At 37.5% G+C, this 19258-nt stretch overlaps 1 protein-coding gene across 1 annotated transcript; it reads right to left on the bottom strand.

The window, feature by feature from the left end:
• Positions 1–1455: 1455 nt before the first annotated feature.
• RNPC3 (RNA binding region (RNP1, RRM) containing 3) lies at positions 1456–15688 on the bottom strand. Its single transcript, XM_029963224.1, has 15 exons — positions 15188–15688; positions 14316–14363; positions 13076–13194; positions 12390–12470; positions 11553–11664; positions 11020–11088; positions 10231–10379; positions 9233–9358; positions 8206–8342; positions 7235–7396; positions 6977–7071; positions 6838–6896; positions 6261–6393; positions 5298–5370; positions 1456–1691 (listed from the first exon to the last, which is right to left on the bottom strand). Exons 1-14 carry the CDS (start codon positions 15686–15688, stop codon positions 5311–5313), a joined length of 1851 nt encoding a protein of 616 aa, XP_029819084.1. The 3' UTR covers positions 1456–1691; positions 5298–5310.
• Positions 15689–19258: the final 3570 nt, after the last annotated feature.

The following is a 19258-nucleotide window of genomic DNA, read 5'->3' on the forward strand; positions in this document are numbered from 1 at the left end:
CCTTACATGTTATATATAGATGACCAAATAAAACTGTTTACTTTAGTTGTGGTTTTGTCCATTCTCAGATAAAAGAACCATTTTTCTATGACTAACTCCATTAGTTACTTTGTATGTCAAAGCCACTCTAGCAACACTAAAGGAGAAAATATCTAGAAGTTTTATATTACACACGATGATGTCGATTCAATATAAGATTATAGTCTGGAACATATTCTTGAGATTTGGGAAGGGAAGGCTCTAGGGATATACAGTTATTGCATGCCTTAAAAAAGTACTTTTGTCCTTGAGCACAGCACCACCTTGCTGTTACCCTACTTCACTGCTTTGAAAACTCACTTGCTGGCCTTTTATGCACTATTTTAATAACTTGGTCCTGTACTTGTAGCTCAACACGGGTGTCAGGACACACTATCATAGAACCATAGAAACAAAGCCCCAAATACAAACCGTCAGCAGAAATAGGTATACAAAAACCCAGTTGACTTAAAGGAATGAAAGTTTTTCCTCCTGACTTCCAAAAAAATATTCTCTCAACAAGACTGCAAAAGTTTCCTTGATAGTTTATGAGTGTAAGATGGTGGACATCATGTTTTATTTGTATTTTACTTTAATAATTAAAACCCCACCAAAAATACAGCTTAGCTTTATTCATAATGGAATGGCCACAGAACACACACAAAAAAAATTAAGCTACTTTTTTCTCACTTCTAAGCATCATAAACCCTTCAGCCACTCTCATAAAACTTCTCTCAGTATATTTTTCCTGGTCTACACGTCCAAAACCAAGTAAGATGAACTAACAAACAACTACACAGTCCACATGGGAATGTAACAAATAAGCTAAAAAAGAATTCCAGTAAAAGCATTTTATAGTAATATGATAAGCCAATTCATATGAAAAGAACCAGCAAAGATACACTTACTTTGGTCCAGCCATTATAACTAGTGATTTGGACTGCTTGCAGCTGGAATGATGACAAAATAAATCTTTTACACGAGCTAGTTACTAGACCATCAACCATGACTTAGTATTTTATGGAATAACTTTAAGTCCACTAGACTGGACTCCCTATTGCCAAGTAAACATCATTTCAATGTTTCCCACATGATTTGAGACAGTTAGAGTAATCTGCCAAATATGTAAGAAATCCTACTATGTGACCTCCATAGCATTTGTTGTTATTAATCACAGTTCAACAGGGCATTTACACAGGTTTAACACTGCTTTAACCGCTACTGTTGTTTTAATGACTTCAGTCTCACTACTGACATTTTTCAAGATGCAGGTGAACAATGGAAGTTAATTACTGAGTAAAACAGTGCCTAATTTCACAGTACAAATTCATGTCGGTGCACTAGTCCTCCTGCTGGTTCCAAGACAGGAAAAAGATCCGTCCCAACTCAAAAACCCCACAATAAAAGCCAAAATGAAGAGAGAAAGGCAAAACAAAGAGAAAGGAAATAATTTATTAGATTTCACAAGCAAACTAACATACATTTATCATGTAAGTCTTGTGACACTTTAAAGATGTGGAATCTTTAAGACGAGAAAATTTATAGTCTGCCAATTTATAGTCTGCCTTAAATACTTTAGAAACGCTACTACGCACAGTTCAAGAGTCCTGATGATTACACTGCTTCTTCCCCCAGCTTGATAATACTTGAAAGAGATGGAACACAAAAGGGACCTGGAACATCACAAAGGCATGTTAAAAGTAAGAACAAACAGCAAACAGCACTGTTATACTTTGTTTTGACAACTAAACTGAAAGATGTTAAAGTCTTTTAAGAAGTGCTTAATGTCTGAAAAAAATATGACTTAATAGATGCAGGCTGTATTAATTTTAAATTACAGAAAGTTAAGTAGTAATGTAGTATGAAACCCACAAGAAAATTAAGTCACTGGCAACAACACTACCTCAGTGCAGAGAACAATCTAAAAAAAAAAAACACCAACAAAAGGTAGCAGTGATTAATAGTTGAGTATTAGTTCAAATGCTTCATTGCAAGTTATTATTAATTTTTTCTTTACTCAAAAAAGACATAGTAAGGAATGTATAAACTGAATCAACTATACATTGTTTCTCATATACCAGGACAACAGTAATCATCAAATGATCTAAATACCTGTCAACCCCTTAATATTAGGAATTGCTCTGCAACATATTTTAGCCAACATATTAATATAATATTTATTTAAAGAAAAACAAAGTGACACCCTCAGTGTGAGCTCAGCACAGCTCCACACACATCAGCTTGTTTGAGCTAGAACTGTTTCACTAAGGAATGGGACCACAAATTAGTAAGGTATATGATCTTTGAGGAAAAAGGTGGAGGCCACCTTTTAAGACTAAGAACCTTTAATGTGTCTATTCACACAACACAGAAAACTCATTGATTTCTTTTTTCCCCCTGAAAAAGCATCTTTTGCTTTTCAAAATTACCAGATTAGCTCAAGCTTTAAACATGTAAACTCCTCCCCACACCTACTCTATAAGAAAACTTAGATGTAGTTGAGTGCTACGGGAAACATTGCACAAAAAAAGGATACAACAAGAAAGGATACACTCTGCATGACAGTATTACTGCAGTATTTACGCAGGAATGTTTCTAAAGAAGAACAGCAGAATGTGGTTTAATTTTACTTGATTCTCAGTATTGCAGACACATAACTTTATGCTACCTATCAAAAGCAAATATGCTTGTTTGATAAAATACAGTTCTGACACCTTATGAGATTTAAAGAGGGTTGATGGATCCACCAACACTAAACTCCATATTCAAAAGTAAATACATTTTTTTGTAACTGGAACTACTAGGATACCACCAGATTTTTCTGTTTCATAATTCTCCTTCAAGTCTTTGCCATCTCACAGACTCACTTTTTTTTTTCCCCATCAGGTCCAAAACCCAATCACATTTCCATTTAATGCTGGCTTTCAAGTCACTTCTTCCTAAGAAGAAGCTGGAGAAGTCTCAGCATCAGTTTCTTCTACATAACCTTTCTCCCAAAAAGTTGTATTTTAGCTACAGGAAAAATAGTCACCCCAAATACTAACTGAACTTTTTTGCCAGTCAATCAAGAAAGATATTTCAGCCAGCGAGGACTTACATAGTATTTTTATAAACCATAGGTATTATCTTCTCCACAAAGGATAAAATCTCTATAGAGGAAATTTTAAAAACCCCAAACAAACAAACAAAAAACCCCATGAAACACAAAACCAGACTCAGATTTCTATAATGGAATTTTGCATCATAAATCAGCATCCACCAGAATGTTCCAGTAGGAAAAGGAAAACATAGTCATGCAGAAATAGGGTTCCATTTCATCATTAGCTGGGAAATCAAACAAATATTTTCAACTAAACCTCATGGATCCTTACAAATCTGTATCATTCTAAACATTCTGTGATTGCTATGTACAAACAGTCAAGCTAAGGGAGCAGTTCTGCCCATGGTACATTAAACCAATGACACCTGCAAGATGGCAATTTAGGTCAGACTTTCAAGTGCACAATTAAGTCTTGCATAGTATGTTTTTGTTCACTCTAAAAAATGCTTCTGAGTTGACCATCATCATAATTAATAACCAAGTAAGCACTTTGTTAGTTTCTTCATGGAATTCAAGTTTTTATCAAGTTTAGTGAATTCAGAATTAATGTACAAAATCAGTTGCAAAGACATGGAATTCCTAAAAAGAATAAAAATGCTCAGTTTTCATCTATCAGGCTTTCCAATAGCTAAAATGTTTCAAGTTTCTTTTTTGAATATCAAGACACTTAGTAATCTTCTTATTAGATGCTAGATAAAATATAAATACAAGTTTTTGCTAACAAAGCAGGAGTAGGAAACAAGACTGAAACTGTCTCAACAACACTTGTTCCTAATAAGATACTTTAGCCACGGCTCATTTCTCTGTTTTCAATGACCAATACAGAATGCCTGTAAAAAAAATTACTTTTAATTTTACAAAATATAGATTTTGCAAACCACAATCAGTTGTACGAAACAGGAACTTCTAAGACCAAGTAGTATCTCAGATATGAGGGAAACAAGCTCAAACATAATCTGATTAAGAAATCCTTAGGACAATTGATACAACAAGGAACATACAATTAACATAACTGTTGTAAATAGAAATACTACCCTCATAATAACCATTCTGTGGGGTCTCCAACCAATTTGTAAAAATCAAAACCAACTGTTCACATCCTTTATTTCAAAGTTCATGTTTTCTTCAAAGTAACAAGAATCAAACCTCCAGATTAAAAACACATCATGGATTAAGTAGAATGCTTCATAAGCACTCAGCCTAAGATTTGAGTTCATTTTGTCTTAAGTGGTGGCTTACCCAGAGCAATCCCCAACTGTAACCAGTGATTAAGTTCAATGCCCTTTAAATTTGACCTTGATCTATCAGAGAGTACAGCTTGAGAACTGAGTGCTTCTTATTCTTGCATCAGTTACTTCACATGAGAATTTGAGAGTTCACTATGCAAATGTTTTCAGGCCATGAAACCCATCACAGTTAAATTAGAGCTCATTTCGCTTGAGTTAAAAGGAAATAGAGTAAGCAGTAGTGAAGTAAAGCTACATCATAAGAAATAATAGCAATTACTTTCTGCTATAAGTTATTTTCCCAACATGTTATGATGGGATAATAATGCCAAAAATCAGGACCTGCGCATTCCACAAAGGAAGTCTTGATTAATGCAGCATTAAGCAGCATATTCTGACAGAAAATCCTTCACTAATTCAGATAAGTTTAAAGGATGCTGCAACAGCACTAAGATCTCATCTTCCAAAGTTAGCAAAGCCAAAGGTCCTTTACAGCTAGCAGAAGTTCATTGCTGGAACCAGTTCTTCAGCATCACTTTACTCCTTCCCTTCCATCCCTACCATTGTAAAGAGGCAACTCTTTTCAATACCAAAACCCTGGAAGATTACTAAAAGGTAAGTGGTCCAATTCCACATAATTACTCTCCTTAGCTCCCCAGATTAAGGATCAGAGAAACTGACAGGTACCCTATGAGATCAGGAGCAGTGAAATGTCAGTCTCCGAATTGTTAAACAGAGGAAGAAGCAACGTTTTAAACTTACACCAACTATATACCTTGCACTCTTTCCTCATATAAGCACACATTTAAGAAAAGAAAATTGTATGGAATGTTTCCCAGTATTCCTAAATAAGCCATTAAAGAGATATTACATAAAAGCAAACAAACGCACACGCTAACAAAAAAAATCCAGGCCTGATTATTTATTTTTATTTTCAGGCAGAGAGTCCATACCTTGTGCAGTGTTCTACTTTTTCCTTTTCCCTTCATTGGCATCCTGTTTTGGTCTAGCTGAACGAGCAAATTGCTGAGATTCTGTTAAGGACTACAAGTGTCTGTGATACGTAGAAGCCAATCAGGAAGAAAAAAAAAGATTACTTCTGCAAATCACAGTCTAGAAAGTGATCTTTACCTGTGAATCAATTCTACTACAGTATAAAGTATTATAACAGTAGTGTCCATTAGTCAAAGATTAGGACCTCACCATTACACAGTACTAAAGTTATTAAGAGAGACTGTCCAAGAGTTTGCAGTACTAAGTAAATAAGGAAAACTAACTGGAAATAGGTTTGGTGCAGAGTAACTACAGACGGATAAATGCTTGATATCTACAATCTTCCATCCCAGCGTGTTAATTCTGTAACTTTGATGTCTCAGAATTTAGGAGGAAAAAAGGTAAAAGGAACAGAGGTTGGGATAAATGTGAGCACAAAGAAAATGAAACAAACTATGAAACATTCAAGTGAAAAATAAGGAAAGATTTACAACAAAAAACAGTGCCATGCAACTAAAAAGTGACAGTTCCAGCTGGAGACCCAGTGTAAACAGAGACAACTGACCCCAATAGGAACACTTCTTATGTTCTTAATTCTGCAAACATAGGCCCAACCAAGTCAAAAAGCTTGTATTTAATTTAAATACAGAGGTCATACAAGCTAAATTATTTTTTGTATTGTCTTTGCAGGATTGGAGGTAAGACCAGAGAATCTTATTGTCTTAATATTATCACCTTTAATCTCCTATTTTAGAAGAGGTGCCTCTATTTTTTTTCAGCTACCATAAAACTAACAATAGTACACTGTGTTATGCTGACTGGTTTTCTGTGTCTCCTTTTTTGTAGAACACTATGACAGCAAAACAAGAGACTGAAGGACAGATTACAAAGAATATAATGTAAATGTTTGAAGAAAAAGATACAACCACCATGGGTTTTTCAAATAAGACATATCCATTTGCTTCTTTTAATGCTTTAGCAGCTGCTTTTTCATTAGGAAGTCCAATGAAAGCCTGTCCCTTCATACGGCCTTCTTTCATCAAACGTATATCAAACCTAGAGGCAAAATGGAGAATTGGGAATTACTCAGGTTTCACAAAACTTTCATATTTCACAGTAAAAATGTGATTCTCATGCATCAAATTGGAGAAATAGCAGAAACAGGAGCAAAGCCTACAAGTAGGAATGATGTCCTTGGAGACCATTTTGCCTGGGGGAACCATTTACTAAAAAGTAACATCGGACTGCAGGATGGCAAATTGGTGTGCAGTACTACTAAATAGGACATGCAAAATGACCAGATACACACAATCATCTACACTGTTCATAAAACAATTCTATTTCTGTACTTGAGATAAATGAAGATTTTCAGATGAAACACATTTTTTCTTTATGTAGAAACATAAAAAACGATGACTAGTTCTAAAATCACAATTTTCAACAGTATCGTAGAAGATAATATAAGAAACTTAAATCTAACCAAGTACCAAATGAACTCACATATTTCGTTCCACTTCTGACTGGAAGTCAACGTATCTTCCAAAAATGAACTTGAGATCCTGAAATTAAAGTGTAGGTATAAGAGAAAAGCTAAGAAAAAGCCCTTTTGGATAAATATTTGATTTGCTTGTTTACCTACCTTTTCTTGGACTTGTTTAGCTAAATTCTTCACATAGATCCTGCAATTTGGATCACCTGGTTCATAGTTTTTGAAAACAGAAAATTTTTCCATTTCTTAAAGAAGAGAAAAAATAGAGACTGTTTTAGTTCGTTTACTTCGCATATTTGCTCAGTACATAAAATAACTTATCATCAACTAAGAAAGGAATTACTTATTTAAACTATTTGTTTCAACAAATCAAAAAGGTATTACTAGATAATACATTCTCAGTTATACCTTCTCTAGAAAGTCTGTTTTTTTCTAGATCCTTTCTAGAAATAAATTCTGATGGTATTTCATCATCCTCCTCTTCAGTTTCCATTTTATCATTTGAGCTAGGAGCTGGGAAAATCCTTCCAAAGCCTGTATTATTGATTTCTTCTCTGGTTGCAGAAAGATCTGAAATTTCAACACATTATTTAAGCAGTTTGTATGTTTATTCACAAGAGGATCAAGAGCAAGCAAAAGAAGTATACTCCTTTCAGTAATATTTTAATATAGTAGACTTTGTAAAGCAATTTGAACACATCCTTTAGAAAATTAGTCTTAATCCCTGGTTTGACAAAAGCATCTGCTCTATATGGTCCTATAAAACCCAATGTACTACAAACAAAAGCCATGGCACATGCTAGTTAGCATAAAACAAGCCTTCCTGCTCAAGCCTGTATTCCTTTCAATGGTTTATCTAATTTTGATTTAAAAAACCTGAATATTACTATAAAGTACTAAGAAACACAGACTGACCATAACCCTATAAAAAACCATCACATCTCATTGCTATTATCACCCAGCACTATTATAGCAGATAATCAGTGCACCACAGAGAAGGACTTGGCAATCACTTGGATGCTGCTCTCTAAGAGCTGGAAAAGGAAAATCTGAAATTAGCCTGATATATTCATTTACACTATAAAGTACTGAGAATGCATTTGTAACATTTGCTAAAAACATCTTAACATTTAAAAGGCAGTGCAATTCACCATAAACCTACAGAGCACATAGGAGAGAAAGAGACCTTTAAAATCCTCTGTATCCTTTACAAAGCTTGTAACATGGGAAAAACAGCAAATGCAAACATGACACAACTTGGTGTTGAAAGCTCCAGTACAAAAGAAGAAAAGAATTTCCTGGCCTAAATTTCAGCACCTTTCTACACATTGAACCCAGATGATTTTAGTATTAAATACATTGGAAGTACAAAGTCTTACCATTTTTTTCTTCTTTTTCTGAGTTTATCTGAAGAACAGCTGGGATGTCAGTACTAATATGAAACTCTATTTTTTTATGACCTACATGATGTGGCTGCTCAAAGACATCTGAAGGTGACAGTGTAGGGTGCAAATTACTGTTTAAAACAACAACATGTTAATTAAAGGTTCAGACACTGGTGAATGCATATTCAAATACAAGATTTCTTCCAGATGTATTTTATGCTGTTGTTTACCACAAATACATGTGTTCTCCATTTCATAAATCTCACCCAACACAGTTCAAGTTGATCAGAACACAAATACAGTAGGTATTGCTGGCAGTGGGAGCAAAATCAAGAATACATACCACATACCACATTACAAGACAAACAGGCATTTATTAAAAACTTTAGCAGTTACTTAAATATGAAAAATAACTGGCCTTGCTGCTGTTCTCACCTAGTGTAAAAAAATATACCACATTTTAAAAAAATATAGCAAATCACTTGGAGGAAGCAGGTGGCTATTACGAAAAATGCATTCACAATCACTCATCACCACACAGAAATACTACACTGGTGACTACTGTGCCACAGAACTGCAGCTCCAAAAACCAAACTTATCTTAAACCAAGTCCAGTATAATAATTTTATTATAACTTTTTATTTTAATAAGTATTTAAAAAAAAGACCCATATTGCTTCTGTCACAGCTGTGATACAAAATTAGTTATTTTTTTATGAAAAGGAATTTTTATTAGTTTGATAGCAAGAGAAATACAGAGCTTGAACAGGTACACTTTACAGATTAAGGTAGTTGAGCAGACTTTAGTTCAAATTACAGGAAAATCTGGACTTTTTGAACAATAAAACCAAGCATGAGGATAAGGGAAGACCATCTTCCCTTCATCTGCCAAATTCAGCTATCAGTGAAGAATGCTTGTTTTAAAAAAGCAACACTAAAGCAAACATGATGCAGAGAACACAATTTAGTAAAAGGAGTAATCTTCTGAAAAAGTAAAAAAAAAACACAGAAAAAATACAAACCTGTGGGGAGTACACACAGGAACATTCAGTAAGTCTTTAATTCTTTGCTTTTTTCTAACACCTCGTCTCTTTGTGTTTATCGGTCTTTTAGGTTGAAGGGTTGCTAATTCCATCAACTTGGTCATTCTATTTTAACAAAAATAAAAAACAAACCAAAACAAAGTGGTTTACAGTTTATTTGAAAATACTCATTATGAAAACCCTTCTCCTCTCCTTAAAGCCTTTGAAATAGAACTTTCCAGAATATGATTACAAAACTAGGTACCTTAAAAATGAAACTACACTAATAATCTATAATTGTAATGAGGTCAATGATGCCCTTTCCTTCCCCAAGCATGCTCCTAATTAGGACACTGAAGCTGTAAGGAAAGCTGTGACACCCCAAGCTGAACCTTAATTTATAACACAATTTTCACTCAACAGGAGTGCCTTTTTCCAAATGCATGTCTCTTTCTGAATAAAGCATAATGACTTTCTGATTTACTTTTCAGTTTGAATAGCAAATAAAAAACCTGTTTTTTTAATTTTAGTATGAGTTTAAAGATTAAACAAATCCCACACCTATGATGCAATTTAGTCTCAAAACTGCAAGAGCATCGTCAGCATACAACCTCCAATTATTAATATACGATTTAGGCTGAGTAGTTAATTCAGTAAAGATATGGAACAATGAAGAATTCAAAAAACAAACTAATGCTTCCTTGTAACTGCACTGTGGGGGTTTTTTGACATGAGAACAAATGATAAATTGCACACCAATAGGCCGTTTTCCTTTTCTTACTGCATTTAAAACAGCACTGTCCTTCTGTTATTAAGTTGATCTGGAGTTTCTCTAAGCACCTAGAAAGATTTTTATATACTATCTACTAGATACTATATCTATGTATTGCAAATGTTAAGAGAGATTTCACCACTTACTGAACCAGAAGCTAGAAGAGTAAAGGCACCCACCACTTTAAGTGAGCCCACAAGCTTGCAAATGACTGCAAAACACATACCTCTCCTTTTCCTCATCATTATCACTTTCATATTCCGATTCATCCCCACTAGACAGTTGCTCTTCTTCCTCTTCAGGTAAAGGAGGCTCTTCAGGAGGCAGAGGTGGGATTGGGGGAGGTGGCACAGGCACTGGTAAATACTCTTCATACTAATTATGGGGAAAAAGTTTAAAAAAGTATCTAAACTTTGTAAGAAAAAAAAAAGTGTGTACCTTCTTTTCCTTTACTTAATAAAAACAGTCAAAGCAATAAATTATAATATGAGAAGAAGCATTTTCTCAAAGTATGCTTATAGGGATCTAGATGCTGTATTGGTAAACCACATTATTAATGAAAAACTTTCCACAACCAAAAAGAAAATGTTGCTGCTTTCTGAAGCATAACAGTGAATGTTTTAATTCTTTTAAGCTGACGTGATAAGAAATATGGCAAACCCATGGTCCTGGGTTTTCACCTTGCACTCAGCTTTAAGGACTTTCCTGAGAAGAATATAGTCAAAAAATACAGGTGGGGGCCTAAGCTCCAAAGCCATCTCAGTTTCTACAGCAAGCCAACAGTTTGAAACATTCTAGTGCTACTGTCATATATGTGTATTTATTTGTTCTAAGTACAGTCAAAAAGATTTCTTTAGAAGACCAACATGCACACTGTACCCAGTGAAATGCAGCAGTATTTGCTATCCTCTAGAGATTTCTCCAGCTTTTAGAACTTAGATCTCCTACCATATTACTGACATTTTAAATTGTGAATCACTTCTACAGTACTTAAAACATATATTTAAAAAGTTACCATGGGAGGGCGAGCAGTAATCGGTCCAAAGGGTGGAGGAAGATTCATTTTATTCATTAGATGAAGTACCTGAAATTATTCAAAATAAGCAAGGTTTCCTTAAACAAATAAGTGACAACAGTTCCTTGCTAGGTATCATAGCCAGTAACTTCTGGCAGCTGTAAATCAGTAGAGTTTTAATGTTAATGAACAATGTGAAAGCCTCCACCTGAGACGCCATACTAATGGTAAATAAAAGCAACACCCTAAAAAGGCTAATCAGAAAAGCAAAGCATCTTCTCAATTGAAATTCCAAAGTACTCAAGTCACATCTAATTAGGAAGAGCATATCCAGTTAAGTCTTTAGTAAGCTATCTCTGGTCAATAAAATCTTATTATCTCAACATGGTAAAAAATTAAGATTGATTAACACTGTCACAGAAAAAGTAACTTATTATTTACTATGACAAAAAAAATTATTTCTGTGCATAACTGAAAGAGGAAAAATAAGATTTGATTTTTATACTTAATTTTGTTTCCTGTTTTTTACTTACCTGGACGTAAAATTTGGGCACGCTTGCCAAGGCATTTGCTATATTGGCCAGAATTGCACTTGAAGGTGGTGGGTACAAATATTTGAGGCAGGAATTGATGGGAAAGGTGAGGCTGAGGAAAAAAAACAAGACACCTTAACACCACTGCCACTGGTAACACTTAATGATTACTAGAAGCTTAACTATTCATTACATCTGAAGCAACACTGAAATATTATTATTTCCCCAAGAACAGCTTTGGGCCCCTTACATTGACTTTAACACCAGGGAATAGGCCTCAGTGCATGACAGACTTACTGGGCTGGGCACAATGAAAGTATCAACCTAAGCAGAAAGCCTAAGTACCTAGAAACAATCAAAGCATCCAAAACCAAAAGCACAGCATAGCAGGCTGTGCCAACATCATAAACTCAATACTCAGAGTGCTGAATTTACTAGCCTCCAAAAAACTTGTTCATGTGTGCAAAAATGCAAATGGCTGGGGTGGGGGGGCAGGAAAGAAGCAGCGGCATCTGGAAAACCAAAAATCAGTAGTATTCTGCTGTTAACACTGGGACAACCTACCCAGCCCTCAGACTCCTCCTGAGAAAACAATGCATAGTGCTAGAAGGCTACTGTGCAATCCACAACTTCATGGCTCAAAGCACCAGTCACTACTCGACTGTGAGGATTCTAAACTGGAGGAATTGAAACTTCATCTTTAAGACAATTCCTACAGCTATGCCTGTGGAATAGTAGCATACTAGAAAACAAAACTATTGTTCAACAGTACATAACACATTTCAAAATAACCTGTAACAGAATAAAATAACTAAGACAAATAAAAAAAACACTAACCCATGGTTGGGTGCAATTCCATTCTCTATTTTAACACAGCTTGGTTCTACCTTCTCTTCTTCTTTCACTGGTTCTTCTGAACTGAAAATTAATTTAATCTTAATTAAAAGAGGGCTAAATTTAAATGCTTCATGTAGTATACAAAATAGGCATCATCTATTAATACTAGAAATTGATTAACACAGGTATTTTTAACATCTTTATCAATGGTATTACTACAGCCATTATCAATGCTTCAGAATTAATACATGTGGACAATTATTGTAGCCACAGTCTTCTAAAATAAGTACTTATGCAGATTTAAGTAAGCCTCCCTATATTAAAACACTCCTGACTTCAATCTACTCATAGGAAAAGAACTAAAATGATTTCATGCTGTTCAGAGACTGTATAAATTCAAAGGTACTAAATTATTGATTTGTTCATATTCTAAGTAACTTGAAACCTCTACTACAGTTGTTTTAATTAAACACTATCACATAGCTTTTATCACTTAGTTACATATTCCAGAGGTAATGACACAGGTCTAATGTGAGGAACGCAGTCACTTATCTGTGGATCTGAACCTCCTTGTTAACACTTCTTTGTGGTTACAATTTTTCCTTTGAGTTAAAAGGACTACCAAAGTATCATGAATATGAAATTTCCTCTCCTTGACCACAATCATAACTATATTACGCACATACCTTTTACACTTCTCTGAGACAGAAGGCTGGCTAAGAGCCTGTACACTCTCTTGCTCCTTCGCAAATTCAACAACCAAGGTGTGACCTAAAAGTTTCAGCTGATGCAGCCTTGATAAAGCCTTCAAGTAATTACAGTGGAGAAAAGAAAGAAAAGGAAGAGGAAAAACATGAGAATCATTTTAAAGCATAACTGTTTCTCCTTTGATTGGTAAATTAGCCATAGGATGCAGTCCCGACTGCTTTAAGCTCAGTCTGTGCCACTATGGACACAGGCAGTCCTGCACTGTGTTTGCCTGAACAGCCCTGCTTTTAGCACCTCTTTCTTGCTGGCAGGAAGAGACAAGGTTGCACAGCCAGAACCACGGCAGAGTCAGGTCATCTGAACACAGTGGCAGAACTGCAGCCTCAACAGTGATACTTATTACACAGACTAGTACATCTCTGTGATTTCAAGTAACTAGCCTCTTGCTCATAAACTACGAACATACTGAATTCCGCTAGTAACAGCTGGGAATTTTAAGATCAAGATTCTTAAAAGTAACAGTAAGAAGATCCAGCATTCTGCAAGTCCAGAACACAACAGGCTGCTAACAACTGACACAAGCAACCTAATTCACCACTGTTCACCTCATACAGTCTTTGTAACTTTTTGAGTACTCCTCTGAAATGTAGCCTAAAAAATAGAAGCAACGCAAAAAAACCAAAACCCAAACACCAGGGCATAAGGCGGAAGTTCTAGACACAGGCTTTTTAGCAGACTAGTATTTAAAAAGCATTATTAGCATTACCTTTCTGGCATCTAAGTCTCCCACTAATGTGGTAGTTTTCTTATCAAAGTTGGCATTCAAGGCAGCCTTGAACTGTGTACGTCACTAGGGAATTTTATGGCAAATACGTAATTATGCAGGAAACAAGAAAATTAGGTTTGGTTTAGTTTGTATATAAATGCACATACATCCTTGACAGTCTCAGCTCCTCTAAGTTTGCCATGATCTATGTGAAAGGTTGGATCAGATGACTTCCACAAGCAATTTTCAATTCATCTTTCTTAGGTATCTACTGAAGTGTTCATTTCATCAAGTCCTGCAAGCAAATCCTGAAACAGAACTCTAATACTACATTGTGCTGCCTTGTTTTTTCTAGCACTGAGTACTAGATGACATGCAAAACATTTTAGAGCACAACTGGCAATCCAGAAAAGTGCTTTGCCAAACCATTCAATAACAAACTCAATACAAACCTTTGCAGCTGCATTTTCACTGGGAAAGGTGGCAAAAGCAGTATGTTTCTAGAAAACAAGCAAAAAAAATTACTGTATATAATATATATACATTATACTGCATTCAAAAAGTTGAGATTGAATGTAAAATATATGTCCACAAGAAATTTGTAAGTTCAAGCTTACATATTTGAAAGCTTCCAGACAGTAGTCACCTAACTCCCACATGGAGCAAACGTGAAGGACTAAAAAACATTTTTCTTAAGAATTTAAGATATAAACCTCCTGCAGTCAAAAATCAAGACAGGAACTCAGTTGCTTGAGGAACACAGGAAAAGCTTTTTTTCTATAACCAAAAGCCATCCTAAACTGCAAAAAAGTACATATGGATAAAGAGGTCTAATCCTCTTTTCAAACAAGAAATTTATTTCACCTCACAGTAACACATTTTCATCAAAGCAATTTCCAAAATACTATTCCTGCTACAAAAGTTGTAACTATTGTTGTACTTTGAATGGTTTCTAACTAATTTTCCTCTATTTTTTAGGTTTTAAAAGGATGCAAGCTTTTCAAATTAAATCAAAGCCTCACAGAATACACAGTTCATCTCAAAGTTATATTTGTTTTAACAAACTTTATTACTTCACCTTGCCACTACGTGATTTGGTACCCAAAATGATTGTAACAAAGTCAGTATTTCTGATATCCTATAAAGAAAGCACGACCCTGACAGAAGATGCAGACATCAATTATCTGTAGCTCTGCAGGAATACAAGGCTCTTTCCGAACAGCATCTGTCACCAAACAGATACGCTCGTGTTTTTTTAACTTGGAAAAAGAAAAAAATCAAATAAGAGATTTCTACAGACACACCTGTGAAAGTGCGCCCCTACACCTGCAAGAGGCCCCTCTGCACTGCTCTTCCACAGGCCCATCGCTAAGAGCCAGCGAGGCCGAAGCCGCGGCCCGGGGTACCCCGAGCCCCGCCGCTCTCCCGCCCTCCCCGCGGGCTCCCGCCCGGCCACACCGCTCGGGCCCGCTTCGCGTGCCGGGGGCCCAGCCATCACCAGCCCCCGTGGTCCTGACAGGAGCCACAGACACCGCCCCAAAGTGCTGCAGCAGATCCGTCCTTCTCCGGCCGCCGTCAGCTCGCGGGCAGGTGCCGCACAGCAGCGTCCGCCCCCCGCCGCGACCGCCGGTGCGGCGGGACAGCTCCCGACCCGGGACACCGCTGGGTGCCGGCGGACAGCACCCGGACAGCCTGACCGGCACAGCTGGAGTGCGGCGGACAGCCCCCGGGACACCCCCTGACCGGACACCAGCTGGAGTGCGCGGGACAGCCCCGGGACACGCCCGGCCGCCCGCCCGCAGCTCCGCCACAGCCGGCGCGCCATCGCAGCGCGGGCGGCGCGCGCAGGGGCAACTCGCGCGAGAGCAGAGGCGGGGCCTGAGGCCTCAAGTCTCGCGACACTGACACAGCCCTGGGAGTCGGGCGGAGCTGCGCGGCGGGACCGGGACCCTTCGGTTGGGACCGTGTGCCCCCTCATACACACGGTGTGCCCGAGTCACATCCCAAAGGATGCCTTTCACACACACGGTGTGCCCGAGTTACGTCCCAAAGGATGCCCCTCACGCACACGGCGTGCCCGAGTCACGTCCCAAAGGATGCTCCAACGTGAGACAAAACCCTCCCGCCCCAACAGTTCAGAGCTTGTCCTCAGACAAAATTCTAAGCTGAAGAGAGTTGACGGACCAGCGAGCTACTGACACCTCACTGGGACAGTCATTAACCTGCTGCCCTGGTGTCTGGGCAAGGCAGGCGGTGTGGGTGGAGCACAGCCCCAATGACAACCTGGGACGGATCCCAGGGCGAGCAGTGAGGACAGAGGCAGATCGCAGCCAGTAACCACTGCAGCCACAAGGGCTGCTCCAACCCTGCCTTGCTTCGGAGGGCAAAGGTTGTGATCTCAAAAGGGGGGGGAATCCCCAACCTTGACTGATGAAATGTCAGGTTTTAGCGCATCTAATTAGCTGTTTGCTGGCTGGCAAAAGCACCACGTGCCTGTGTCACTGTTGCCACTGGCTGTGGGTCCCACAGAGCCACTCGCCCGATGCCGCTGTGCAGAGCCTGCAGGCCCTGCGCTGGGGTGCACTGAAACCACCACAGAAAAAACATGTTTGGAAGGCTGTGCAGTGTACCTGCTGAATAGGGAATGGCTGTTTCTTGCAGCTTTCAATAGAAAAAAACCAAGGCCTTCAGTCCATAAAGTCTTCAAGGCTCCTGTTTCTTGAAGAATCACGACGGACCTGGCACCATATGTGCAGTACACCTGGAGGGTCTTAGGCTGTGCTTATTTCATGACTGAACACTGGCAATCTGGGAAAAGATCTGGCCATAGTGGGTGGTCACAGGGATCTCATTCAGTACATCAGATGACAGTCCAAGTTCATCCAAATGAGTTTGGGGAGGAGTTGGCTGAAAAACAATCTTTAAAAAGGATCTAGGAGAAAAGCAGAAAATTAGGAGCAATTTCTTACAGGATCCATTAATGCATTTTTGTTGCTGTTATTAGGATAAGCTGGAAAATATCTATGAACTTGGAAACAGGTGGAATAATTAACATAGCGTGCAAATAGGGCAGTGTACTTTCCCTCTTGATAACACCAGCAGTACTGGTTTTTCTAAGGCTGTTAAAACTTTAAAAGTAACACTGACCAGCCTAGCCAGCTCTCTGTGTGACTTGCGGTTTGTATAAAGTCCAGAAGACTTTCTGGGATATGCTGGTCAACATGCAGTTGTAGCAGATGGGAGGATGAGGATTGCAAAAGCAATTCTGTGGTGGCTGTTCTGCAGCATCCTGTTTAAATTGGCCTGACTTTCAGCTCACTCCTGGGTAATGACTTCAGACAACTTATGTAGCAGGTCTGTGAAACTTGTAGGCAAACCAAACTTCCCTGTTTCCTTCTAGTTCTCTAGGTACATTCCAATTATTAATCTGCACATCATTCGCCAGATGGGGAAATAATTATATAACTTCAAATATGTTTTCCTTTCAGAACTAAGAAACACTTCTCAGTTCCGCTCAGAAAAGTCTGAGAAAAATATGTACTTTTTAATTACATTGAACAAGTTACAAGAACAATTTCATTTGAAATAATTCTGATATCTGATAGCTGTTCATCCCTCCTAGTACAGAATCCCCCCCAAAGAAAGAGAAAAACTCTTTTAAAGTCTCTTCACCCTGCCAGACCAGGCTGCTGAAGATGAACGTCTCTAAAGCAGAGGTTTAACAAAGTATCATGCAAGTCAAGGTGATAAAATTGTGCATGTGATTTTTCTAAGATGCAGAAAGAAAAAAAAAACCTGCCCTTTCTCTCCCCCTCATGTCAACAGGCAAAATAGATGACTAATATGTTTTTTTCTTTTTACTTTCCAAGATTAAAATTTCCAAGATTTAAATTTATAGATTCTTGAACAATAGAGTTCTTCAACAGCAGTGCATCGTGGTTTTGTGTCAAAATTCATGGTTAAGTACTTTGCTTATACAGAGAGAAATTTCAATGCAAGTGTTTTAGTAATACTAGTATGAGTCAGAACTACAGACTCATTCAGGTTAGAAAGGAAAGAGATCCTTTTGCAGCAATCTGTAGTCTAGTCTTCTACTCAAAGCAGGGTCAGCACTAAAATCCAACCACATCACTTAGTACTCTCTCCAGCCTGGTCTCAAAAGGCCCTAAGGGTGAAGATTCTATAGCCTGCATAGACAAGCTTTTCCATTCCTTAATTAACCTCCTAGTGATTTTCTTTTCTCCCTTTCTATCCATTTGGAACTGACAATATTTATATAAATGTGTTGTAACTCCATAAAGACAAAATTTCAAATTCCAATTAAAATTTATTGAGTTGGTAAGAAATACAAGTTTGGGAAAAAAAAAAAAAGTGAAGAAAGGCAGCTTTGCAGAACACTCCGATGTTTTGCACATCACTCATTACCCACTTGCATAAAGCTGTCTATTAGTGACATCAAATCAGCAGTGGCCAGGGGCAGATACGGTTGTCCAAAGTAATAGAAGTCCAACTCAGCCTGTCCTTTACAGTTACTTAGGAAAGCAGTAAATTAGTGCCACACTGAATGATACACAGGTTTATTTAAATCTATAAAAAAATATGCAATGGTCCACCTGAAAGAGATGAGTTTTCTTTTGGATGGTGTGAGTTAGTGAATTCACAGATTTTTGAAAAGTACTTATCTGCATCATTAAGCAGTCAAAAGTGAGCATTATTATGAGAGCAGCGATGCTACTGTTTCTTGCAGAAATTAAGATACACAAAGATACTGTTATATCATCATCCTAATAAAGTGAGACCAGAAAGCTAAATGTTGAAGAAAATAAAAGCTGGAGTGTGGATTTTTTTTTTTTTTTTTTTTTTTTTTTTTTTTTTTGCCTCTAGGTATTTTCTCTTGCCTCCAGTATATATTCCAGTTGGCTGGACACAAGGAAGCTCTGAGTGAGGGGACAAGTAGCTGCATTAGCATGAAGATAAGCCCAAGGCTTGTTTTACCTTCTCTACAAAATACTGTATATCCATGTACTTAAATGAATCTGTGAGGGCAACCTAACATATCGGAACTCTCTTGTTTGACTAGGACCAGATAGGCCATGAGAAGCAGAGTTTTAAATGGCCCCTAAACTGGTAACACAATTCACAGAATAAATAACATTGTATAATGGGGTCACATTCTTTCATTAATGGAATTGCATATTAGAGTTAGCACTATAGAAAGACTGTACAACTGAATTTACTGACTCTTCTGCTTTCATATTCATCCTTTATTGACACAAGAAAAAAATCTTTCAGATTACAACAGCAGAAACTCCAAATAACCTTAATTCAAGTTTCTTCTTCCAGAAAGAAAAGTATGGACTTTTAATGCAATTTGAGAGGCTGTCAACAAAGGCTT

The sequence above is a fragment of the Manacus vitellinus genome, unplaced genomic scaffold (assembly GCF_001715985.3).
Source record: "Manacus vitellinus isolate BGI_N305 unplaced genomic scaffold, ASM171598v3 scaffold_56_pilon, whole genome shotgun sequence".
Classification (NCBI taxonomy): Eukaryota; Metazoa; Chordata; class Aves; order Passeriformes; family Pipridae; genus Manacus; species Manacus vitellinus.

Excerpts from the sequence above, each read along its gene's own strand:
- RNPC3 (XM_029963224.1), bottom strand. The coding sequence starts at position 15,688 with ATGGCGCGCCGGCTGTGGCGGAGCTGCGGGCGGGCGGCCGGGCGTGTC. Across the intron at positions 9,359-10,230 it reads AATGATGAGGAAAAGGAGAG|AATGACCAAGTTGATGGAAT; the intron begins GTATGTGTTTTG and ends TTGTTAAAATAG. Across the intron at positions 5,371-6,260 it reads TTGAAAAACCCATGGTGGTT|CAATTTGCTCGTTCAGCTAG; the intron begins GTATCTTTTTCT and ends ACAGAATCTCAG.